Source organism: Nelumbo lutea, chromosome 4 (assembly GCF_056320005.1).
Source record: "Nelumbo lutea isolate HS-2025 chromosome 4, American lotus-T2T, whole genome shotgun sequence".
NCBI lineage: Eukaryota > Viridiplantae > Streptophyta > Magnoliopsida > Proteales > Nelumbonaceae > Nelumbo > Nelumbo lutea.
Genome location: NC_142687.1, coordinates 1,955,813 through 1,979,601, shown reverse-complemented (window position 1 = coordinate 1,979,601; position 23,789 = coordinate 1,955,813). Strand labels below are relative to the sequence as shown.

The 23,789-nt window shown below is 38.4% G+C and overlaps 1 protein-coding gene across 10 annotated transcripts in view; it reads right to left on the bottom strand.

The window, feature by feature from the left end:
- The window catches only part of LOC148853342 (nuclear factor kappa-B-binding protein), a 30,186-nt gene extending 6,699 nt beyond the window's left edge, over window positions 1-23,487 (bottom strand). For 2 of the 10 annotated variants that reach the window (XM_088940827.1, XM_088940833.1), the window contains exons 1-7: window positions 23,032-23,487; window positions 19,772-20,202; window positions 19,536-19,672; window positions 12,722-12,835; window positions 12,350-12,433; window positions 3,440-3,619; window positions 1,809-1,950 (exon numbers count right to left, since the gene is read on the bottom strand). In XM_088940827.1, the coding sequence (XP_088796953.1) occupies window positions 1,809-1,950; window positions 3,440-3,619; window positions 12,350-12,433; window positions 12,722-12,835; window positions 19,536-19,672; window positions 19,772-20,089 (975 nt within the window). In that variant the 5' untranslated portion in view covers window positions 20,090-20,202; window positions 23,032-23,487. The remainder of the gene's footprint in view (window positions 1-1,808; window positions 1,951-3,439; window positions 3,620-12,349; window positions 12,434-12,721; window positions 12,836-19,535; window positions 19,673-19,771; window positions 20,203-23,031) is intronic. The other 8 variants (XM_088940829.1, XM_088940835.1, XM_088940830.1 and 5 more) reach the window with 5 other exon arrangements.
- Window positions 23,488-23,789: the final 302 nt, after the last annotated feature.

The window sequence follows — 23,789 nt, the reverse complement described above, 5'->3', positions numbered from 1 at the left end:
TTTTAATTTGCTATATTACCTTGTAAAGTCTGGGCTTGTCCAAGGTGTGGTTGTCTGGATTAAGTCTACACAGCCTCACTTGCAGATGTGAAGTTTTTTTTTTTTTTTCTGAGAGAAGTTAACTGTGAATTTTATTAAAAAAAAAACAGGTACATAAGAAGATGTACAGAAGCCTTAAAGAGGCAGAAACAGGGTTACACAGGCAAAGATGTATCACTAAACATAAATTCTCTATGAGCTCCAGATTTGGCTAGGTGGCCAGCTACAGAGTTCAGTTCCCTAGGAATCCACACCAGCTTCACATTCAGAGTGTCCAAAATATTTTTTTTTGATAAGTGAATGGAAAAAAATTTATTAAATGAAAAGAAATTACATATCAGGGTGATGAGACAGCACCCGAATACAAAGAAAAACAAGAGAGCCTACTACCAAATTAGATAACAGGCTCTACATTACATTACAGATTTGATATCCCAAAACCTCTCCTAACCCACTCCCAAAAGCCTCCTTTTTTTGATGACTGAATTCAGGAAGAATCAACACCCATTCTACCACAGATCTGCCCACAGCCGCAACCATCTTCTCCATGCTACAGGCCTTGTCTTCAAAAGTCCTCCTGTTCCTTTCCTTCCATATGTTCCAGCATATTGCAAATGGGATACAACTCCATAGTAACCTCACCTTCTTGCACCTAGACAGCCTAGGCCATTTTGAAAAAATCTCAGCTGTTGTGATTGGGTGAAATCCAGAGACCCTAAACATGGAAGTAAACACATCCCACAGGAATCTTGAGAAGTCGCATGAGATGAATAGGTGAATCATGTTCTCCTCCTGTTCCTCACAAAGGCAGCGTCTGGAAGCCATGTTAAAGCCTCTGGATTTCAAGTGATCAGCTGTCAAAATGCTGTCCATTGCTATCAGCCAAGCCAAAGCTTCCACTCTTGGAGAAACTGGGTTCCCCTGAATGCCCTTAATGTGATTCACATCTGAGATAGATCTGCTGAGAGCCAGATAACAAGACTTTGCTGTGAACTTGCCATTCTTGCACTCTTTCCCCCAAAGCTTATCTCTGAGCTGAATTGTAGGTTTTATACCCTCCAGTTTCTCCAAGAGAGAAATGCATTCTTCGACTTCTCTTTTCAATAAAGGCCTCCTGAATTTCGGACTCCAGATCAGATGCTCTCCCTCCTTTACCACTAATAGTGACTTCTGCCTCTGTTAATATATACAGTTTTGGACATAGGCCACAGAGACTTCCCACCCCACACCACTCATCCACCCAAAACCTGATTTTAGATCCATCCCCTACTACAAAGCTTGTTAGATCCCTGAATTCCTTGTTGAAGATCATGATCCCCTTCCACACACTAACCCCATTGGAAGCCCTCACCTTCTTTGATTCCCAACCAAATCTCACAACTCCATACTTCCCCACCACAGCCCTCCTCCACAAAGAACTATCCTCCTCTCCTAATCTGAACCGCCACAGCCACCTCCCCAATAAAGCCCTATTGAAAATTCCCACTCTCCTTATCCCTCACCCTCCCCAAAATATCTCTAGCCTCACTTGCAGATGTGAAGATCAATGAGCATCTTGGCATGACATACAGAATATTTTTGACAATAATAGAAATATCAAAGTTCTGAATATTAAAAAGGCTCCTCCAATGATGGTAAAGTATCTTCTACACAGAACATAATAGTCTTTCCATATAAATAATAGGAAAAATAGATAAATTTAAATAGAATGTGAAGCATATTTCCCACGGGAACTGCATAAAAATTTGAATCATACAGAACATTCTAACCTTGAAATAAGACATATATTTAGCACCATCACCAGAGCGGATATAAAGCTTTTGTGGCTTTTCTTCTTTTATTGAATTTGCCATCACCTTAGGCCTTTCTAAAGCCACCAATAAATTTCTACGCTTGTCCATGGTTCCCTTCCTGCACATAGAGGATACTAACTAAGATTCACACCAGAATAATGCAGTACAGCATAAATTAAAAAAAAAAGGGGAAAATAACACTTTTGCCTCGATCAAACTCCTGCACCCCAATGGCTCAAAGCAGATAATTCAAAAAAGTGTCAAACAAATTTAGAAGCCTCTAGTCTCTATCATTTGTCATACACTCAAACTTGATCTTTTGAAAGCGGGGCATCTAGTAAGGCTGTCGATGACCAAGCTAGATCAGATTGTTCATGAACTGTATTCCCTTAAGCTTAACCTGAACTTAATTACTGGGCATGTTAGTCAAGCCAGAACATAAATGAAGCACATTTAGCTAATGAGCCTAAGACAGGTAGGTGGGTTACCTGTAATAGTTAAGGTGTGGGCAGTTTATATATTCAAATATAATGTTATGTACAATTTAGATATAGCAAATGCAAGTTGGGTCTTCCTAGTATGGACGCCAGCCTTGGGTAAGTGTCTCACTAAGGATAAGCTGGTAAGAAGAGGCATCTCTATCACATCTACCTACTGTCCTCTTTGCAATGTAGAACAGGAAACAGCAGACCATTTTTTTCTTCACTGTTCAATCTCAAGGCTTATATGGGCCTATTTGCTTGGAAACCTTCATTTGAGTTGGGTCTTCCCTTGCACAACTCTTGGCTTCTTAGAGAGTTGGTATCTTGAAGGTCTCTGAAGCAATGACAAGCATGTTTGAAGTTTGATTCCTGTGGCTGCTCTCTGGACCATTTGGATGGATAGGAATAGCAGAGCTTTTGAAGGCAAAGCCTCTCAAACAGATGAACTGATACAAAACACAGTGGCAAAGATTTTTTTCTTGGTCCCAAGCTTCCAGCCTTATAAAAGATTATCTTTTTTTTTTTTGTAATTCTGCCGTTAAATGACCTGTGTACTCTCATTGTTGTACACTCTCCCTGTGCACTATACAGTTCCTCATTCTTGTTGTGAATACTTTTCCCAGTTTTTTTTTTTTTTTTGAAACAGGTAATGTGAAACTCTTTGCCCAATATTAATACAATAGACTTACTCTTGCTCCAAAAAAGAGATATAGTAAATGCAAATTCTAAAAATAATTACAAATTATTTTCTTTTAGTTTCATGCTAATTGTGGACCTTATACTGCAGCTCAGTTCACAAAATTGGGCTCAAATGAACCAATTATCAAAGATCAACTTAACAAGCCTATCAAGCTGAGTTCAAGCTTGCCAGATATTTAATAGGCTAAACCTAAAAGCCCCACCACTTTAAGCTTGCCAGGACCTGACCCAAAACCAGAATACAACTACTACTTTATGAGGCCAAGTTAAGCTTGGAAAAAGCTAAGCTGAGCTCACTTCCAACACTACTTAAGAGAATATTTTTATCTGAGAGATCATAAAGAAATTAAAGCTCTGCAGAATCAAATATATACTGCCCCCATTGATCTGGTAATAAGACTGATCAAATGATTTTTTTTGGAGTACCTTTCTTGTGGTTCTCCATGCTTCATTATCAATAAACTCTGCCTTTTCCTACCGCATACTTTTTCATCTGCAACCCAAGAACAAGATTCCGCAGTTGCTGCCATAATCTCTTCTGGATCACATGGTTTAGATTCATTAACATAAGATTCAAGACCATTTTCCACACGCTTTCGTGAAGACCTGGTAAAAAGGGAACTAGAATGTTAAAATGAACTCCAAAATAGTCACTAGATGGATCACATCAAGAAACTTTTTAATAGATAGTCATCATCATGTCAAGTATTGACCTCCAATAGTTGGTACGAACACACATCAAAGTTACAAAAAGCATACCTCTGATACTATCAGCCAACATAGAGAAGTAGGGGAGTACATTCTAATTCTATTCACAGTTGATCAAGTTCAAAATTTTAGGTTATAAAAATTCCAAGACATCTTACAACTTTCAAAGGAATTTTACAGAAAATGGTTTAGATGATCCTCTCCATTTAGGACTAAGTAAATATCGAATTCTCTGTAGTGCTAAAAAGCCACAGGCATGTAAAACAGAGTTTAATACGCATGCAGCAAACTCTCTTTCAAATTATATTTCTGATCACCTTGAATAGTATCTCTTTCTGCCCAAAGTTTATTTTTAAAAATTAAAAAATAAAGCTACACAATAAACAATTTAAAGAGATATGAGTAAAACCAAAGAGAAAAGAAAATCATCAAAAAACAGAACTAAAATTTCAAAACGTAAGATTCCTTTCTCTTTTTTTTGATAAGTAAAAATTACATTTATTAATCAATAAAAAATAAGCATTACAAGCATCCTTTTTTTTTTTGGAAAAAATAAGGTAAATTTATTATTATCAGAAAAGAAGAATCCAGAGAGGCCCCACAGATAAGAGCGATACACAAGGCCTGAAGCCCATAAAACATTACAACTCTAGAAGGCTTCTAGATTTAAGTTGAGCTCCAAGTACCCTGGTTTGGAGACCTTTCACAGCTGCATTCCAAGACACCAACTTGCCAAATGAAATAGAGATTAGACAGTCTACATCTTTTGATTTGTTTTTGAAAATTCTATTATTTCTATCTGCCCAGATGGTGCTGATCACTGCTGCAGGAACAGACATCCACACACTTTTTGCCAACTTAGATAGGCCTTGGATCTCCCAGCACCATAACAGGTCTTACACAGCATTTGGCATGGCCCAAGATAAGCCCGAGGATGACAAGAAATGCCCCCAGATTACAGCAGAAACAAAGCAATGTAAGAACAAATGGTTGCTTTCCTCCTCCATTTGGTCACACAGCACACACTGTAGGTACCATAGATAGGCACAAGGTGCTACCTCTCCTTACAAGAAAGCTAAATCATTACATTTGAAACCTATACCAAAAAAAAATCTAGTCATCTATTACTTAGCTAAGGTATTGGCCATCCCATTAGTTGATCTCCTCACCCATTGTATCCTCAAGTTCATACTTCTAGTGAGCCATTTAAACCTTTCCATTTCATCCCTAGAGCACCAAATTATGGATTCTGGTTCCTTCAACCATCCCACCACCAGTTTTGAATCCCCTTCAATCACCACATTTAGCATATTCAACTTGCAATTTTAATTCCTTGTAGCATAGCAAGTAATTCAGCTCTAGCTGAGCCCCCCATTCCCACTGGGCCTAAGAACAAAGCAATGACATGTCCTTCTGGGTTTCTCAAACTCCTATTCCAGAGGGGACTGGGTTACCTTGATCGCTTCCATAAAAGTTTAGTTTTACAAATCCTTGCAATTTTAACTCCTTGTAGTACAGTGTAATGTACCCTTTCTCGTCATGACATTGCTGTCACCTCAAAGATGTTGGTAATTTTCGAGTCTAAAATACCTCATAGGTGCTGTGACAAATCATGACCACTACGACATATAGTCTTTTTTTATCAGCAGAAGGTAATTAATTTATTAGAATTAAATAAAGCTGTAGCATTACAATGTGATGGCAAGGATGTCATCCCCAAGAACTTTTCAAGCCATGTTTACAAAGAAGTCCCAAAGAAATCATGGACCACTATGATATACTCTTTATTATCAGCAACAATGATAAAAGCATTCATTAATGATAAAAAGAAGCAAATAGTGCAAGCATTCAAAAGGATCTTGACTGAAGGCGATACTAATTTTTTTTTCTTGATAGATAATTATTGATAAGGTGTTCAATCAATGTGGATAAGAAAGTGGACCTCAGTAGGGTGATTGAAAAAGTAGAGGGGAAAGAGTGGATCACCTTGTCTAAGGCCTCATAAGCCTTCAATGAAATCAACTGCCAAGCCATTCACTAAAACAGAAAGGTAACTTGTTTGCAAACAACCTCTAATCCATTTACACCATACGTTCCCAAAACTACACCTCTTCATGATATTAATCAAAAAGTCCTAATCCACTATCTGAACTTAATAATTTTGAAGTCCCCTCCAACAAAAGAAGGAAAATGATGATGTTTCGAGGTAGATCTCTTCGGAAAGATCAGAAGAGGTGGAAGGAGATGAATACGGGACATGAATACAGGTTGAGTGCTCGGGGTGAAGACGTTTCGAGGTAGATCTCTTCGGAAAGATCAGAGAGGTGGAAGGAGATGGAAAGCTAGGAATTGGTACAGGGGTGTAGAGAAGGGGGCGAGGAGGAGACCAAACTTCTCTTACAGTAAGGCAGTTTTGATTGGAGTTTGGCCGAATTTTGGGCAGTCTGAAATCAAGAAGGTGGACAGACAAATGATATTTATAGAGTCCCAAAGCATAGAGGCTAGAAGGAGATTCCTGAGAGATTGCTTGGTGGGAAGATTTCAGTGGAGGGCGGGTTTTCAAGAAGTGGAAAAATGGGTAAGTAGATGTTGGGAGGAGGTGGGAGGAGTGAAAGTACAGAAATTAGCCGATGACCTCTTCCTATTCATATTCTCGTCGAGATCAGCGGCGGCTTGGATCCTTAAGCAAGGTCCATGGAAAATGGGGAAAAATCATCTCTTTCTGGATTGGTGAGGGGAAGCGTTGGTTGCTTCTATCCGGAATCAAGCGAAGATTCAGATCGTTCAAAAACCATCTGGGTGAGGGTGTATGGTCTTCCTCTAATATTGTGGTGCCCGATTGTGATCAAGAACATAGGGGATGCTTGCGGTGGTTTCATGGAAACCGATGACTCCCCTGAGGAGCTTTCAACCTGTGAGTGGGCTCGAATGAAGGTGAAAAGGTCTGGGAAGATTCCTGAAAAAGTGGAGGTTGTTGTGGGGGAGTCAGTTTTTGAAATTTGTATTTGGCCTGAGTTGCTGCCGACGGTCTGAAGTTGGACGCAGGAGATTCATGAGAACAATCATTTCCGATTGCAGGGAAGGAGCTTGGAAATCTCTAACACGGTGGTACTAGAAGACGAGGGAGAAAGCTCACTACCGCAAGAGTTCCACAAAGGTCATTGAGTTAACCGCCACTGAGTAGCTCGCCAGAGGTCGACGAAGGGGAAGAAGATGGTCGTGGGATCAATCTGATCCGCCCATAAGCAGTTCCGCTGGACGGCCAGAATCGTCCTCAAGCTAAGTGCTTTGAATCTTGCACCCCATAATTAATGAAGGGAAGAAGTGGGGATTTTCCGAGGGTGGAGGATTTAAAAACTCTCATAAAGCAATGCATTAAAGAATTACATGCGGAATTAGACGTGGAGGTCTCGAGGTTTAAGGGGAGGGAGACTTAACAAGGGGCCGGATCGGGTTCCAAGGAGGATGACGAGATCCAGATTTGGACTCAGGTTCCAGATTCGGGTCAAGCTAGATTTAAGTCCTTGTCTACCCACTCTACTCAATTGGCGAAGAAACTTGAAGGTAAAAAGTTTTTTAGTGAGCCTCGGTGGCGCACTAGTAGACAAACAGGTTATAGTCCGGTTTGGTTGGAACCGACCTGGGTTAGTCTACCGTCCAAACAGCAGTTGAATCCAAATGTTGGTTCTCCTCTAGCCCACATTCCTAGCCCTGATAATATGGTGATGGGTGATCTGAGTCAGGCTGCTACTTCATCTCAAAAAGTTTGGTCTTCTTCAAAAAGTGTGTGGGAGATGGACAACAAGCGGCAACAAAGTCAAGAGCTGCCTCTGGTGCCAGTGGAAGAGACTCTGTTGATGGCGACCCCTATTGCGGTGGTGGGTAATGAGGTTCATAGTGGGAATGTGGGAAATTGTCTTGATCAATCCAAAGAGTTGGGAAATAGTGGTGTAAGCCCCAAGCAAATGAGGAGAAGCAACGGAGAAGTCTTGTTAGGAAACAAGGGGAAAGCGAGTTCATCAGCCGCGGAGGTAGGCAAGGACAGTAAGTTTGAAACTAATCAATCTTCTTGGGTGACATCGAAACTTCTGGGGCTGGGGACTTTCCTGGGAATTTCGATGGAGGGGATGGAAGTTGATACTATTAAGTTCTTGGAAGGAATTGAACAAAGAGTGCTTATGAAGAGGGGAAATATGGCAACAAAAAAGGGGGGATTAAAAACAAAGAGAAGCAGAGAAATGATGAGATTAACTTGGGGTCTGAATGATAAGGCGGGTAGCAGTGAAGGGGCTGCAAGGGGGTCTAAGAAGATGTGAAGTGTGGGTCCTTTTCTATAGTTTTTTCTTATGGAAGTGAAAATTCTTTCCCGGAATGTTAGAGGACTGGGGTCGAGAAGGAGGAGGATGATGGTATGTGATTCTTTGAAGCAATCGAAGTCTAAGATTGTCTTGCTCCAAGAAACTAAGCTGGAGTGGGTTGATGCTACTACAATTCGAAGTGTTTGGGGGGAGGGTCAGGTCAGATGGAAGGCCTTGGCTGCCTTGGGGAGTGCTGGTGAAATTGTGAGCCTTTGAACCCTACTTTTTGTTCTTTGGTTTCTTGCAGAATTAGTAATTTCTCAATCACTCTGAAACTGAAACTACAAGATGGAAAACTTATTCAAGTCACAAACGTTTATGGTCCTATTGATGCTAACTTTCGGGTGGCTTTTTGGGTGGAATTATCAGATTTGAGAGACCCTCAAAACTGTCCTTGGGTAATTGGGGGTGATTTTAATGCAACTATTTCGGTGGATGAGAAGAATACAGGGGGTAGAAGAACTGGTCCGATGAACATGTTTGCTGACTTCATAAACAGTATGGAATTAATGGATGTCCCCAATTCAGGGTAATAGATTCACTTGGACCAATAACCAATCTGTCCCGACCCTGGTTAGGCCGGACAGATTCTTGCTTTCTTCAAACTGGGATGAATTCTTTCCTGATTTCAGACAGCTTACCCTTCCTAGACCGATGTCCGACCATAGCCCTATTCAGCTTGTTTGTGGTCTCCGTGAGATAGTCAAATCCCCGTTTAAGTTTGAAAATGCTTGGTTTGAGGAGGAAAATCTTATCCCCTTAATCAGCTCTGTGTGGAATGAGTTGCAAGTGGAGGGCTCTAGTTCTTTCGTTATGGCATCAAAATTAAAGGTTGTCAAGGGTAAACTAAAAATTTGGAGTAAGGAGAAGAATATGAAGTGGGTTACTGATAAGAAGGCTTTGTTGAGCACCATTGTAGAGATTGATAGAGCTGAAGAGGTGGGTCCCTTGTCTGAAGATCTGAGACTTAAGAGGTCAATTGCAAAAATCAGATATGATAAGATGGCAGTTGAGGAAGAGAGGAAGTGGAGACAGAGCTAAATCCATTTGGCTTAAAGAGGGGGATAAAAATACAAAGTTCTTTCACAAAATGGCAAATGCTCGTGCTAGGTTCTCTTCAATCAGCAAGCTGGTGTGGGAGGACAGGTGTGGTGAGTCTAGTTCTGAAGTCAAATCTGTAGCTACTTCTTTCTATAAGAACCTTTATAAAGAGAAGTGGGTTCATAGACCTTTTCCCTCCGAGCTCCAATTTAATAAGTTAAATGAAGAGCAGAAAATCTGGTTAGAGAGACCATTCTCAGAAGAGGAAATTAAGGGTGCAGTAAAGAAGCTAGAAAATGATAAATCACCGGGTCCTGATGGGTTCTCTAATCTATTCTATTTAAAATGTTGGGATATTGTGATGAGTGATCTGATGCAGGTGTTTCAGGCATTTCACACTAATGCCTCCTTTTAGAGAAGTCTGAATGCAACTTTCATCACTCTTATTCCAAAAATTGAGGGGGCTGTCAATATAAAGGACTTCGAGCCCATTAGTCTCTTGCACAGTTTCTACAAAATCTTGGCTAAGGTTTTGGTTGAAAGAATGAAGTGTGTGTTAGGCAGTGTTATCTCTTGTAACCAAAGTGCTTTTGTCCCGGGTAGATAGATGGTTGACTCTATTCTCATTGCTAATGAACTGTTGGAGTCCAAAATAAGAGAGGGGACCCCAAGTGTTCTGTGTAATCTGGATATTGAAAAAGCTTATGATCATGTTAACTGGCACTACTTGGATCTGGTTTTAGAGAAAATGAATTTTGGGCAGCTTTTGGAGAAACTGGATCAGAGTTTGTCTTAAGACTCCTAAGTTCTCCATCTAACGAGCAAACGACAAGGTTTTTTGGAAGTTCAAGAAGTTTGACGCAAGGTGACCCTCTCTCTCCCCTACTCTTCATTTGTGTCATGGAAATTTTATCTCTCTTTAGCAAGAAAGCTACTGAGAATGGGCTTTGGGAGGGCTTTGCAATTGCTCCAGGGAAAGAAAAAGTCAATATTCTTCAATTTGCTGATGACACCTTATGCTTTGTTGATGCTTCTCCTAACCAATTAGAGGTGGTGCTTGGAATTTTGAGTTGGTTTGAGGTGATGTCTAGCCTTAAGGTTAATTTGAGTAAATCTCAGATTATCCTTGTAGGTCTTGTTACAAATCTAGAAGTTTGTGCACAAGTTATGGCTTGTCAAACTGCCCATCTTCCGGTCAAGTACTTGGGGCTCCCTCTGGGAGCTAAATATACTTCCTCTCAGATTTTGAATCCAGTGATTGAAAGAATGTAGAAGAAATTGGCTTTCTAGAAAGCTAAATACCTTTCTTTTGGGGGGAGAGTGATTTTGATTAAGAGTACTCTTTCTAATTTACCTACTTACTACCTCTCCCTATTTCCTATTTCTTCCAAAGTGGCTAACAAAGTGGAGCAATTACAGAAAAAACTTTCTCTGGAGAGGTTGGGAGGAGAAGGAGGTTCATGTTATAAACTAGGATCAAGTGTGTCTTCCTAAGGAAGTTGGAGGGTTGGGAATAAGAAAATTGAAGAAATTCAATTCTGCCCTCCTATGTAAATGGCTTTGAAGATCTGCAAATGAAAGAAACGCTTGGTGGAGAAAGCTGATTGTGGACAAATATGGAGTGGACTGAGGTGATTGAAGATCCAATTCTCCTATTTCAAGAGGGATAAGTTCCATTTGGACAGGTATAATGAACAACACTAGTTTATTTGAGGAAGAAATCGGTTACAACTTGGGAAATGGGGAAAGAATCAAATTTTGGAAAGACTCTTGGTGTTCTAAAGTGTGTCTGAAAGATGCATTTCCTCTCTTGTATCAAATTTCTGTAAATCAGGACTCCTCGGTGGCTGAGAATTTCAACGTGGATGGTAACTCTTTCAGTTGGAACCTAACTTGTAGGAGGCGCCTCTTTGACTGGGAAATTGAGGAGTATGCAATTCTGTTGGGCCTGCTTCAGAACAAGATGATTGACCCAAACATGGAGGATGCTTGGAGATGGAAATGGGAAGCTGATGGCATGTTTTCTGTTAAGTCTATGTTCAGTAAGTTGATAAGTTCAGGTCAGGAAAACTCCGGCAAGGCAGATTTGGAGCTCATTCAGTCCTTCTAAAGTGAAGTTTTTGCTCTGGACAATGGCTTTAAATAAATGTCTATCCAAAGTTAATCTAGTTAAATGTGGCATTCAGATTTCGGATATGTCATGTGGCTTATGTGGTGGGGTAGTAGAAACTACTGAACATCTGGCCTTACATTGCCCAGTCTCGAATTATATTTGGAGGCATTTTCTCCAAGCTTTGGAAATCAGCTGGGTAATGCCAATTTCTGTGAAGGATCTGTTGATCTGTTGGCAGATTGAGGGTCTCAGCAAGAAAGTTATCTTGGTTTGGAAGACTATCCCGGCTATTGTGCTTTAGACTATTTGGATTGAAAAAAATAACAGAATTTTTCAGGGCAAAGCTAAATCTTCAGAGGAAATTGTGCAGATAGCTGTGGGTAAACTTCTGTCCTGGGTGTCGGCATCGGAGTTGTTTAAAAATCAGAATTTGAGTATGTTGTTTAGATCTCAGAACTGGTTGTATCTGTAATTTGTGGTGGCTCTAGGCAGCCTCTAATGGCCTAGGCTCCTTTGTACTGGTTCTTAATTTAATAAATTACCTTACCTTTTCAAAAAAAAAAAGTAGAGGTTGGTAGGAGGCTGGGCTTCTTAGGAGGTGAAGAGGTTTTGCAAGGAAAGTACTGATAAAAAAATGGCAAGGAAAATTTTCTTGGAGTCAGAAGAGAGTTAGAGAAAGGTAAAGCTACTACTAAACTCCAATGAGGAGATTAGAGAATATTAATGGGGTGGCTGAAGGTGTAATGGTTGTTTGATTGATTAACTTGAACCAAAAGGCTTTTGGGGATTGAGATGCAGCTCTTGTTGGAACATTGGTTGTTTTTCACATTTTTCCTGTTCAGTGGGGAGAGTAGTGACTGTTAATAGGTGCCTAAATTGGGTGTTTACTGGGATCTCTTGATTCTGTTTACCTTGGTGATTATCTTATCAGCTGTATTTTGTTCTTTTTGTACTTCTAATAAATTTTTTTATTTAGTATCAAGAAAAAATGAAGGTGGTAGTACACAGTGCAAAACTCAACACAGAACGATCCATAAAGTGACCATATATTGTAAAGAATACTTTCTACTTAAGTAGGCACATTCTCTGAAAAACACAACAATAAAGAAGAACAACCACCACATCTTCTGGACAATATCCTTCTCAGGGTCCTTGCTGCTTGCCCATCTCTCCTTCCACTTCTGCAGATTCTGAACAATACTGCAACAAGAGGTTTAAGAGATTACGACCATGCACACTAAAATGAACCTTTTTCAATAATGAACAGTAAAAAAATGTTATTGATTTGAATAGGAAAATCCCTACTATCCACAATCATAGGTAGTAGCATACAAAGAAAACAGCATATAGCTGATCACCCCTATTTTCTCACAAGTTGCTCATTATAATTCTCCTTCCAGTCCCAGATTACCACACACAAGATGATCCCTTGTAAACACTAAATAAAATCTTTAAGTAATAGCGGTATCTTAACTTAATATTACATACTCATTGTGATACTTTTGCAACTCTGAGTAGTAAGCTTTCTTGTTAGTCTTGAAATCTTGTTCCTGGCAAAGAATAGCATCTGGGTGAAGATCACCAGAACACAGTGAGGACCCCCTGCAATAACATGTTCAAAAAAACAAAGCACATTAAAATATGGTACTCCACATAATTCAGATATCAGTGAAAGGTTTATATCCATTTTAGTTATTAGAGGTGCAAGATGGTTACCCGACTTGATTTTACACTGCAATCTGAGCCTGCCCAAGTTGCACACTTCATAATTATCTCTAAGTTCTAAACAAGTAAATTGCAAGTTGGCATGAAAAATTTTGTTTTTACATTTGGGCACAAAAAATACACTGATATTAACACCCCAACCAATCACCCATAGACCTGTCACTGTCAGGAGACCTTAGAGAAGATTCATACAGTGCATGGAGTATTGTCCTTTTTAGGATAAGCAGAAGCAAGATAAACAAGAAGCAATAGTAATAGAACAAAGAGATACAAATGTTCCATCATCAACTCATCCAACTCATGTTCTTGGTCATTCTATTTTTTGATGAGTGATAATAAACTTAGTAATTCAGAAGCAAATTTAGAGTGAGTTCATACAACATCCCAGCGAGAGGCGTGAGCTGCAGCCCCTCCTTGAAGTTCTTCGTCATTCTATTGTATTACTTGATATGCCTTTCCACTGTTACTTTTAGGGCTGTCAATGGACTCTGAAAGTCTGATATCCAATTCAACACTGAATTCGATTATCTTGGATTTGGATGTTAAAACTTGCATCTGATTAATAATCAACTCAATGCGGATTTAACCCCATCCGGTCCAATTAAAAAATTATTATTTTATGTTTATATGTAGGATAACAATGTGTGTATATCATCATCATCATCATCCATGCCTTATCCCAACTATATGGAGTTGGTTGGCTACATGAATCCTGTTTCACCAATCCGATCTATTTAAAACCATATGGTCCATATCCACAGTTAAATCATTAGTGTTAAATCACTTCTTACTACTTCTACCCATGTCCTTTTTGGTCTACCCCTAGTTCTTCTAACCCCTTCCACTTGTAACAAATCACTTCTTCTAAGTTCTAACTGGAGCTATTGGTGCTCTTCTATGCACGTGACCAAACCATCTTAGCCTACTCTCTCATTTTATCACTTATTGGAGCTACTCCTAGGTTTCTAAAGATGGCTTCATTCCTGATCCTATCCTTTCTAGTTTTTCCACTCATCCATCTTAGCATTCGCATTTCTGCCACAACCATTTTCAGAACATGTTGTTTCTTGACTGCCCAACACTCAGCTCCATACAACATAACTGGCCTTACAACTGTTTTATAGAATTTTCTTTTTAATCTAGATGGTATTCTCCTATCACACAAAAGTCCAGACACACCCGTCCATTTTGCCCAACCCACTCTAATTCTCTAGGTGGCATCCTTCTCATCCTCTCCCTTGTTACAAATTATTGAACCAGGGTACCAGAAATGGTCACATTGAGTTATCTCTTGGTTTCCAATCCCAAGTGTATCCCGATTTACACTCCTGTTATTACTAAATTTACATGTCATATATAGATATACTCTGTATATAGATATTATATACAATTTTATAAAGTTTATAATTGATCATTTTGATATTTTGCATTATATACATTTATTATTCATGTATAGTTAAAAGTTATTAGTTTATTATTTTTCTTGTCACTTTAAGCATAATAAGTTGGATGCAGATTAAATATGAATCCTATCAGAGTCCGGCATATCAGATTTGGGGTTGGATTTGGATCCAAAGGTTTAATAATCAGATCGGATCTGATGTATTTGATCCAATCTAAACCTGATCCAACTACAGCCAAATTCACTTTTTCGGCACTTCTACATACTTCTTCATGCCACAATCAATAGCAATGCCGCATCTTTAGCTCATCTTCCTTCTTTCTACCAAAGAAAGGAGATAAAATTTTGTTGGAAGAAATATATGGAAGCATTTACTCCTTTCATAGAAGACATCACTAGAAATTGACAATTTGTAGCAAGATCATCATCAGCAACAATCCTATTGTCCCTGGATTCATCAAGTTGAACTTTAATGGGTGCAGCTTAGGAATCCAGGTTCTTCAGGCATAGGCAGAGTGTTTAGGAGTTGTGGTGGAAACATACTTGAACTTGGTTTGTTCTCCAGACCCATTAGCTTTGGTAATTTAACAGGAAGAATCATTCGCAGATCCACAAGCATTGAGACAAGCTATATCTCTAAATTATAAACATTTAGTGGTGGAAGGGGAATCATACACTTATAGGCTATCTCAGAAAGAATGGTACAGGTTCCTTTTTTTTCTTGAAGAATAAAGAGAAAATTTTATTAAAATAAAAAAGGGAAACGTTACAATCCAAATGGTTGTCAAGATGACACACCCATATAACTAGACAAAATGGAAAAGATCAACAATACAAGCTTGCGGTACAAGGACACTCCAAAAGCATTCCAACAACTTGCTCAGATTCTAGAAGAACTGAAACCCAGTCCAAATTTTCTCCCCATATCTCGATCTTCAACCTCATATCACAGTTCTCCAATTTCGCATCCTGTAACAGAAGCACCTCTAGTTTGTGAATTCTAATCAGATTTTAACCAATGCCCTTCTTCTTCCTTTCCTCAGTCCTCTTATAATCCAACTTAATGGCCTCATCCTCATCCTCCCTACCCCCTTACTCCTGCCCTGTCTCACAACTTCACACCCTCAAACCTCTTCTAAACATTCCTCTTCTCAACCTTCTTCACCCCAGCCCTTATCCTTCTCCAATTCTTTTCTTCTTTTCAAATTGTTCAAAAGCAATCCTCACAAATCCTTCCCCACCCCAGAAGAAGAATCCGAGAGATTTTCCAACCATAACCTCAATTTCCACCAGTTTATTCCACTTCCCCACTATGCATTATTTCTACACTGTCTTGAACCTCCTTCCCCCTTTCCTCTGATTCTTTCCCACACTCTTCCTCTTCCCCTATCTCCTCTACTTCTCTTGCACCTCCCTCCTCCCCTTCTTTTCCCAAGAAATCCATTAACAACTTTCTTCTCCTGTTATAAACCCTACCCCCTTCCTTCCCATCTGCCTCTTTCTCTTCCCCCCTCCTCCCCTCTCCTCTTCTTCTCCTTCCCTTACCTCCCCTCCTCTTCTCTTCTTAACTCAGCTAATGTGTCAGAAATGAGAAATAATTGGAGTTACCTCATCAATACAGGACCCACTGACTGTCACTTTTTTTTCTTAAAATGACTTCTTTTTCGTTCTCGACTGTTCCTTCCTCCTTCCCCTCTGTTTTGATCTCAAAAAGTCTTGGAGACCGACCTTCCTGAGTTTGGCATGCCTGCATCCTCGTTGTACACACTTCCAACACCAGGCCATCCTCCTTTAAGCTTTCCTGCTCCTATCCTTGTTAGTCCCGCCCCACCATACTCTTCCCTTTGCTATTTCCTAGATCGGGGTGCAATTCCTCATGATCCTCTCAGTTCATCTTCCCACACTCAGCACCAATGAGACCTTTTATGTTTCAAACCTTGTCACCACCCAGACCCAGTCTTTCTTCAACTCCTTTGTAATCCTCAATCTCCCTCTATTTTCCTATTTCCAAATTTACCCCTACTTTTTGTAACCCTTAACCCCATCGAACTATTTTCTTTTCTAATATACCTTCATCTTCCTTTCTCATTGTGGGCCCATTCCATTTATTCAATTGACCACCATCTCCTATGCTCCAACTCTCTTGTCTCCTCGTATACCCCTTCCCCCCATCCATCACTCTTTCCTCCCACCCCCACCCCAATTTCTGCTTTTGACCTTTCAAATCTCAACCTCCACCTGTTCTTGACTTTTCATCATCCCTGCTTCTGTAACAGTCCTCTGCCTCTCTCAATCATCTCCCATCTGTGTTTCCCCACCTCTTTCCTCGTATTTGCTTGTGCATTTCGCAGGAATGTAGAATGTAGCATCTTCCCCCTCCACAACTAGCCTCAGTCCATATTTCTCCCCTAAAAATAGCAAGTTCAATTTGCTTGGTATACTTGAAATATCCTCCACCTCTACCAATAGTCTCGCCAAGTCCGATTTATCCCAGGATCTATTCCTGCCATCGAAATTCAGCAACTTGCCACGATGATCTCTGATGCCTCAAAGGTAAGAATACTCTATCCATGCAGTGGGATTCCAACCAATGTTTTGAAAATTGTAATCTATCGTAAATTGTAGAGAGTTGAATTGAACCAAATCGTGAATCATATCATAAATCATAAGATTATTTCTATTTTTTATTAACTTGTCAAAAACGAATTATAGATATATTAAAAAGCTAAATATATATATATAGGAAAGTGACTTTACCCTATTTTAGTCTATGTATACGATATATGTACCTAAGATAATAGAATTTTAAAAAAAAAGTCCCCCTTAGCAAAACTAAATATAAACAAAAACATAACAAAGTAGAGAACTAATTCTTAATTAAATTTATTTGAATTGTAGTGAATCATAAGATTTATGAATCAAATTCTAGTATTCAAACAAAAAACGTAAGGTTTTTGCAGAATAGGATTCAGACATAAGATTTGAATCGAAACCCTTGGGATTTGTGATTCAAATCGTGAATCATATAGTAAATTGAAAGATTTTGACAACAATAATTCCAAAAACATCAACCCACACTGCCCTTTTTCTTTTCTGTTCTGTTAATGTGCTTGCCATCAGGTACCACTAGCCAAGTCGAAGGTCAAACTCCCTTTCCATCCTTGATTCTAAGTCCAGGATCTTCTCCGCCATTTCCTTGTTGTGGAACATAAACAAGAATAGTCTGTCGTTTACCCTTCTCATTCCCAATACCCTCTCTTTTCCCCCATTCAAGGGTTGCCCAAAGCCCCACGTTTCAATCTTCTCCACTTCCAAGTCAAATCCAAAAATAGTACAATTTTGGGATTGTTTTCTACTCTTTTTGGTGGCAGGTGGTCCCCAAAGCTTATTCAAGACTTCTATAACCAACCAAGAAATGAGGAAAGATTGCATGGAAGGGCACTAAAGCCATCATCATCCTTTGGTCTCTGGTCTCTTTGGGAAGAATGGAAAGCAAGAATATTCAATATGAAGAAGCTACCTAGAAAAAGAAAGTTATTGAGAACATATCAATAAAAGTGGTGTATTGGATCAAGACACTAAAGATCTTTGAACCCTTTCCCAAGGGAGCTACTCTTTGTAGATGGTGGATTGTAGCCCACTCTACAAGCTCAAGGCCCAATATCATTGTCAAATGGATCCCACCAGCTATGAATCAAGCTAAACTTGACTTTGACAGATGTATCTAGGGAAATTGGGCAATTCAGGCATAGGATGTGTGCTCAAAGATAGCTGTGAAACGATTCCAGCACTTTTTTCAGGGCCTATAGTGATTGGTTATTCTAATATGACCAAATTGCTAGCTGTGGTGCAGGGATTTAGAATGAGTAAAATGATGAATATAAGGAATCTAATAGTGGAAGTAGACAGCAAGACTACAATGTCATAACCAATTAATGGTGTTTGTAAAAGAATAAGCAAGTTAGGTAATAGGGACTAGGCTTAACATGAAGATATCCCAATCTGTACCCTGGTTCACAATTTCCCTGAAACAGAGCATGATCTTCCCCTAAGAGGCAAAATATAAACCATTGGAACCAAAAAAAAAATCCAAATGTCTCTCGATATTTCCCCAATATTTCAAAAACTTTGGGCATACCAGTCAAATTTTCTATTAAATACAATATTCCAAGTTCAGATGAAACGTTAAGGCTGACAGGATTCCCTACCTTCCCCTTCCTTTCTCTACCTTTTCTTTCAAATCAAACACAGCCAAGGAAATTTCATCAATTTTGCCAAAATCAATAGGCAACAATTATGAGGCATAGAAAACACCCAAAGCACGTTTTTTGCATAAATTAAAGAAAAGTTTACTTGGAATTGTTGATTATGGACCTTTGGATCACCAATGCTTACTGGGCTTTCTAGACTGCAGAACTTTTTAAAAAAATAGTTAAATAATCAAGTATTTACAATAAGCATAAATATCATGGCCTCAGAACTCAAGGTAGAGATGATTTAAAGAATCTCAAAGGAAAGGAGTCAAGAACTCCTAATATAAGAATCCTATGTGGTTTTTAAGTATACCTGCCATATAACAAATTAGATTTTCTAATCAATGCCAATTCTATTGTTTTTTGTAGATAGAGTTTTTCTAAACATTTTGAGTGTGTAATCATACACCTCTTTCAACATTTCCTGAAAATTCATATATAAATTTTGTGTTTCTTCTAATATTTTAATTTTTCCAAATCTTTTCAGATTTTTCATATTCTTGAACAAAATTTATGAAATTTCCCCAAAAGGTATTACACTGGAAGTCATGTCCAGAATTTCAGGACTGTCACTAGTTGTAGATTACAGCTAAAAATGCCTAACATTTAAGAAGAAAAAAATATACAAGTCAAAAAAATACTTGCATGAAACTTCAGTGCCATGAAATAGTATATCAGTCTTTATGATAAACAAACACCACCAAATTAATTGCAGCTTTCTCATAATTAGGAAGTCCTCTACTGTAATAGGACATCGTCATCATCCTATAAGCATCACCATCAAGACTTTTTGATCTTCCTCTTTAATGCACATAACACGATTTAAACCTCTACTTTTCCATCATAATTCTATAAATAAATGACTAAAAAAACATGAAAAGAGCTGTCATTAAGTTTTGGAAATAGATATATCAAAACTTACCACTTAAGGAATGGATTTCCAAAATGAAAGTTTTCCCCCAAGAGTAATGCTTGCACAACTTGTTCAGCATCTGTCCCACTGGGAAGAAACTGAATAAGAAAATCTCTCTCCTTTTCTGATAGAAGTGTCTCCCAAACCTAAAGATATAGATAACATGGGACATCCTCAAAATATTCCACAAAAATATGCATAGATGCAAATATATTACAGAAGCATAAACATCAACTTATTGTTACCTCATAAGAAAGTACCCCAGTCATGTTTTCCAACCCAAAAATCTCCCAGGGAATAGCAAAAACATCTGCTAAACCCGTGTGATGATGAGGAACAAAATCAGGAAATGGAGACAAGTCCCTCCAAGATATCCCAATCTGTTCCTTTTTGGCAACAGCTCTCTTTTGGATGTTATCCCACTCAAGTGAAATATGAGATCTCATATTCAATACATTAGGTGGTGATTCCAAATTCTTCTTTTTCTCTCTATACTGATCCTGCAAGTTGCAACTTATGACACTGGAAGCATTCAATCGCTTTTTCTGCTGTCCAGCTGCCATGCTGTGGGCAATATTTAAGAGATATTACTGACAGAGTTTCATATAATGGCACGGGATATCTTCCTGGTCAATGTTGAGGAAATTTTTCATCAAATAATGTGCAAACTGGAGACCTTCATTGACAAAGCATATCGTCATTATTTGCTTGGATCTTAACTCAGTAAGTATATTTACATATTATGTATGATTTATAGAATCAAACAGTCACAATGTACTTTAATTTCAGAATCTCAATAAAATGAATAATCTAGGCAAAATAAATACTGTTTTTAATAGATGCTTCAGATATTGAGATGTAATCCAAATATTTGCAACAAAAATGCAATGGAGACAATGGATGTAACTAATTCATAGCACTATAGTATAGAAATGTGATGCACTACACTGATTCAACAAAAGTAGCATAAAATTTTGTATGCAAGAACATGTAGGCGAATGCATCTGTGTATTGTAATTGTTTGTGTGTGTGTGTGTATGAACATTCATTCTTTATCTTGGTCAACACTTGACAATTTTAACCATGTTCCAGACCCACTGGATAATAACTCAAGGTTGATCTTTAATTATACAAAGCAATATGCAGATTTACCGTTTAATATTTAAAGTCTGACCTCAGTAACATGGAAATGCACGTTGAGCATATCCCCAACCACTAACCCAATAAATGAGTATAGCAAATAAATATTTTTTCCACGTTGTGGTGTTGTACCTTTAAGACTTCACAAACTTTTAACTCCAACAAACACAACCTTTCTAATACCTGTGGTCTGAGAAAGTTACTTAGAAAACAGTTATCCAAAAAAAAAAAAAGAAAGTTACTTTGAAAAGGGGAAAAAAAGTGACAACACACCAGTACCCTAAGAAACTGTAGTAGTAAAACAGACTCTTGCCTGAGGATGTCTGACTCCATACTTGTCCGTTCAAGTGAAAGTAAATGAAAATATCTTATGCCACACATTGACCTTTTGACTACAGAGCATAAATTATATGTTATATAATTTTAGATATTCCACTATGCCTGCATAAGAACTGTACTATATCAAAACTTCATTGTATAATCTAAATGTTGGCATGTTAGTTATTTATTTATTTGAAAAGAGGTGAAGTCTGGTTTTCATTAAAGAGAAAATAGAATACCCTGTACAACTAGAGGCCGTAACAGGGGGCATAAATTATATGGCAGATGCAATTTAGCATGTTATTTTCTGCAACCATGATTACTATGAATATAGTACAAAGTGAATATGCCAAGCACCTCAAGACATCAGGCTAGACCAGCTACCAAGTTACATAAAACACTAATATTAAAATATGCAAGCATATCCTTAAATTATGCTAATTTTTGCATGAGATTGAAGTTAGGCAATAACATTACTTTTGATTTCTTACTTCTTTCACATTATTCACTAATATATGTGTGTAAATCACAAGTCTATAATTTTTCTATTTGATGAGTCCTAATTGCTCGACATGCACCGAATACTGACACCCATATCCATGTCCATTTCAACCATGCCAGCTCTTTATATTCACACCAATGCTAAAAATGTGATTAACTTGCTATTACCCACTAACTTGATTGTAAATTGATTTTCCATGAGTTTTTAGGCTCTAATAGAGATATATGTATCTACTTCAGAGAAAATTATTATCAGCTTAAAAGGGAAAAATGTGACATCCAAATATGAAAATCCATATTACATTTGTATAAGGCTTAAAAGTCATAGCACTATCTTATTATGATATTGTGAAATATATATATAAAAAAAAAGCATTGGTTCAATTAAGTTAATAACTCTCATTACATGTGTAAATCTCTCTTACACATATCTCAAAATTAGCAGCGACATTGACCCATAAAACAAATCTTACAGAAAATAAATTTCTGAATTTTCATGGATAAGTTTAAAAAATTACTGTGCTAAAAGAATAAAAGGGAAAAAAGCGAATGCTCTAAAAAGCAGAACGTTTATCAAACCAGTTTCCTGTTAAATATGTTGAACTCAGTTCCAACCATTGTTGGATTAGTCAAATTCATTATATTAATAAAATAACTTTTAGAGTTAGCAGCTTAAGGTTAGTAAATATGGAACTCCTGTGTGGAGTTAGAAATTAAAGGAAGTGATATTCACATAATAAGCACTCCCAGTCAACAATGGGAATGCGTATGTATTTGGAATTCAGTATATTTATTATTTTGAATGCTTCCATGCAAGTTTGACATCCAAGCATACTGCACGCTCACATGAATTTCTTTTCTCTCTAATAAAGTAGTAACCCCATTGGCCAACATAAGTATCATGCTTTAAGGACAAGTCCACTAACAAAAGTACAATACCAATTACGTATAAACATCAATTTAAGTGATAAAGAAAGGCACAATCTTCTCGCCTTTCACCAATATGGTAATCAATATTCTTTTTCTTTTTCGGGTAAGAAGTAATCAATGTTCAAGTCCCATCAATTGCTAAATTTATGCGATAAAATTAGACAGGAGTTCAAATCTAGCAACCGGTTTCGCACTTATTATTAACTTATACGCGGCTCGGGGGGAAAAAGGGGAAAAAAGACAAGTTCTAAAATCAATAGAAAGAAAGAGCAAAGCAATCATTAACAAAATTTCCTGCTTCCGAGTTACTTGGAAGTTCGAAATAGTCCAATATTCAGAACTCCACGTTTGAACGAAAAAAAAAATTAAAATAAAATAACAGGGGAACAAAGCAAAACTTGTTCACATAAGATCTTAACCCCAAATTTTGTACAGAAAAGTGCAAGTCTTATCCATGCATAGATTAAGAGATTAAACAAAGACCACTAAAAGAATAAAATACTGATGAGGCGTAGGGAAAACAAATAAAATTAAGGAAGCTTTCTGATTACTTACTCGGATTCAAAAAGAAACCCTAGAAATCGAAACGAAATAAATCGATGAAAAGTAGTACCTGCAACATCACCAATGCTTCTCGCAAAAGGAAGAAAAAAAAGGCAATAGAAGAACCGGAGGAAAGGGAGGAGCCACGGTAAAGAAAAACTACAGAGAGTCCATGGATAAATAAATGATGGTGGGCGAAGAGACAGTATTGAGGAAGAAAGCTGGTTTTTTTAAGGTCAGAAGGAGAGAAAAAGCTGGTTTCGTTTTATCCGCTTCGCTCGGCAAAGGGTAGAGAGAGCGAAGGAGTGGAGAGAAAAATCAGAGCGTGGTTTCTCGGAACCGTTAATGCTTTTCTGCGGCCCCACTAGTCTCCGTTCCCGCGCTCGGGCGCGGCTTGGCTCGACTAATAAATGGCTCACCCTCGCCCTAGTGGTTCGCTTTGGCCGTTGTTCAGTGAGGTGCGACAAGGAGCGCCAGAATAATCAGCACTGACGGCGTGAACCAAGTATTTTCTTGACCGTCACACAATCGACCTACCGTCTCCTACATGTATATGGATTATTGAATCGTTTGGTCCTGGTCCGACTCCCGGGGCCTTATGGTCATAACCATAAGAATAGTAGGGTGTATAGGACAATTATTTGGGGCGATGTATGTTACACTTTTTAACCGGCCTAAACGTCAAGATCGAGGGTTGGGAGTTTGTGATTAACGGAAGAATGGACCCCACTTGGAAGTCCCAATCTAGCAAAATTGGGCATCATCCAGTCACCCGATCTCGTGATCTAGCTTCTTGATTCTGATTCTTCCTCTCGCTCTAATCACTTT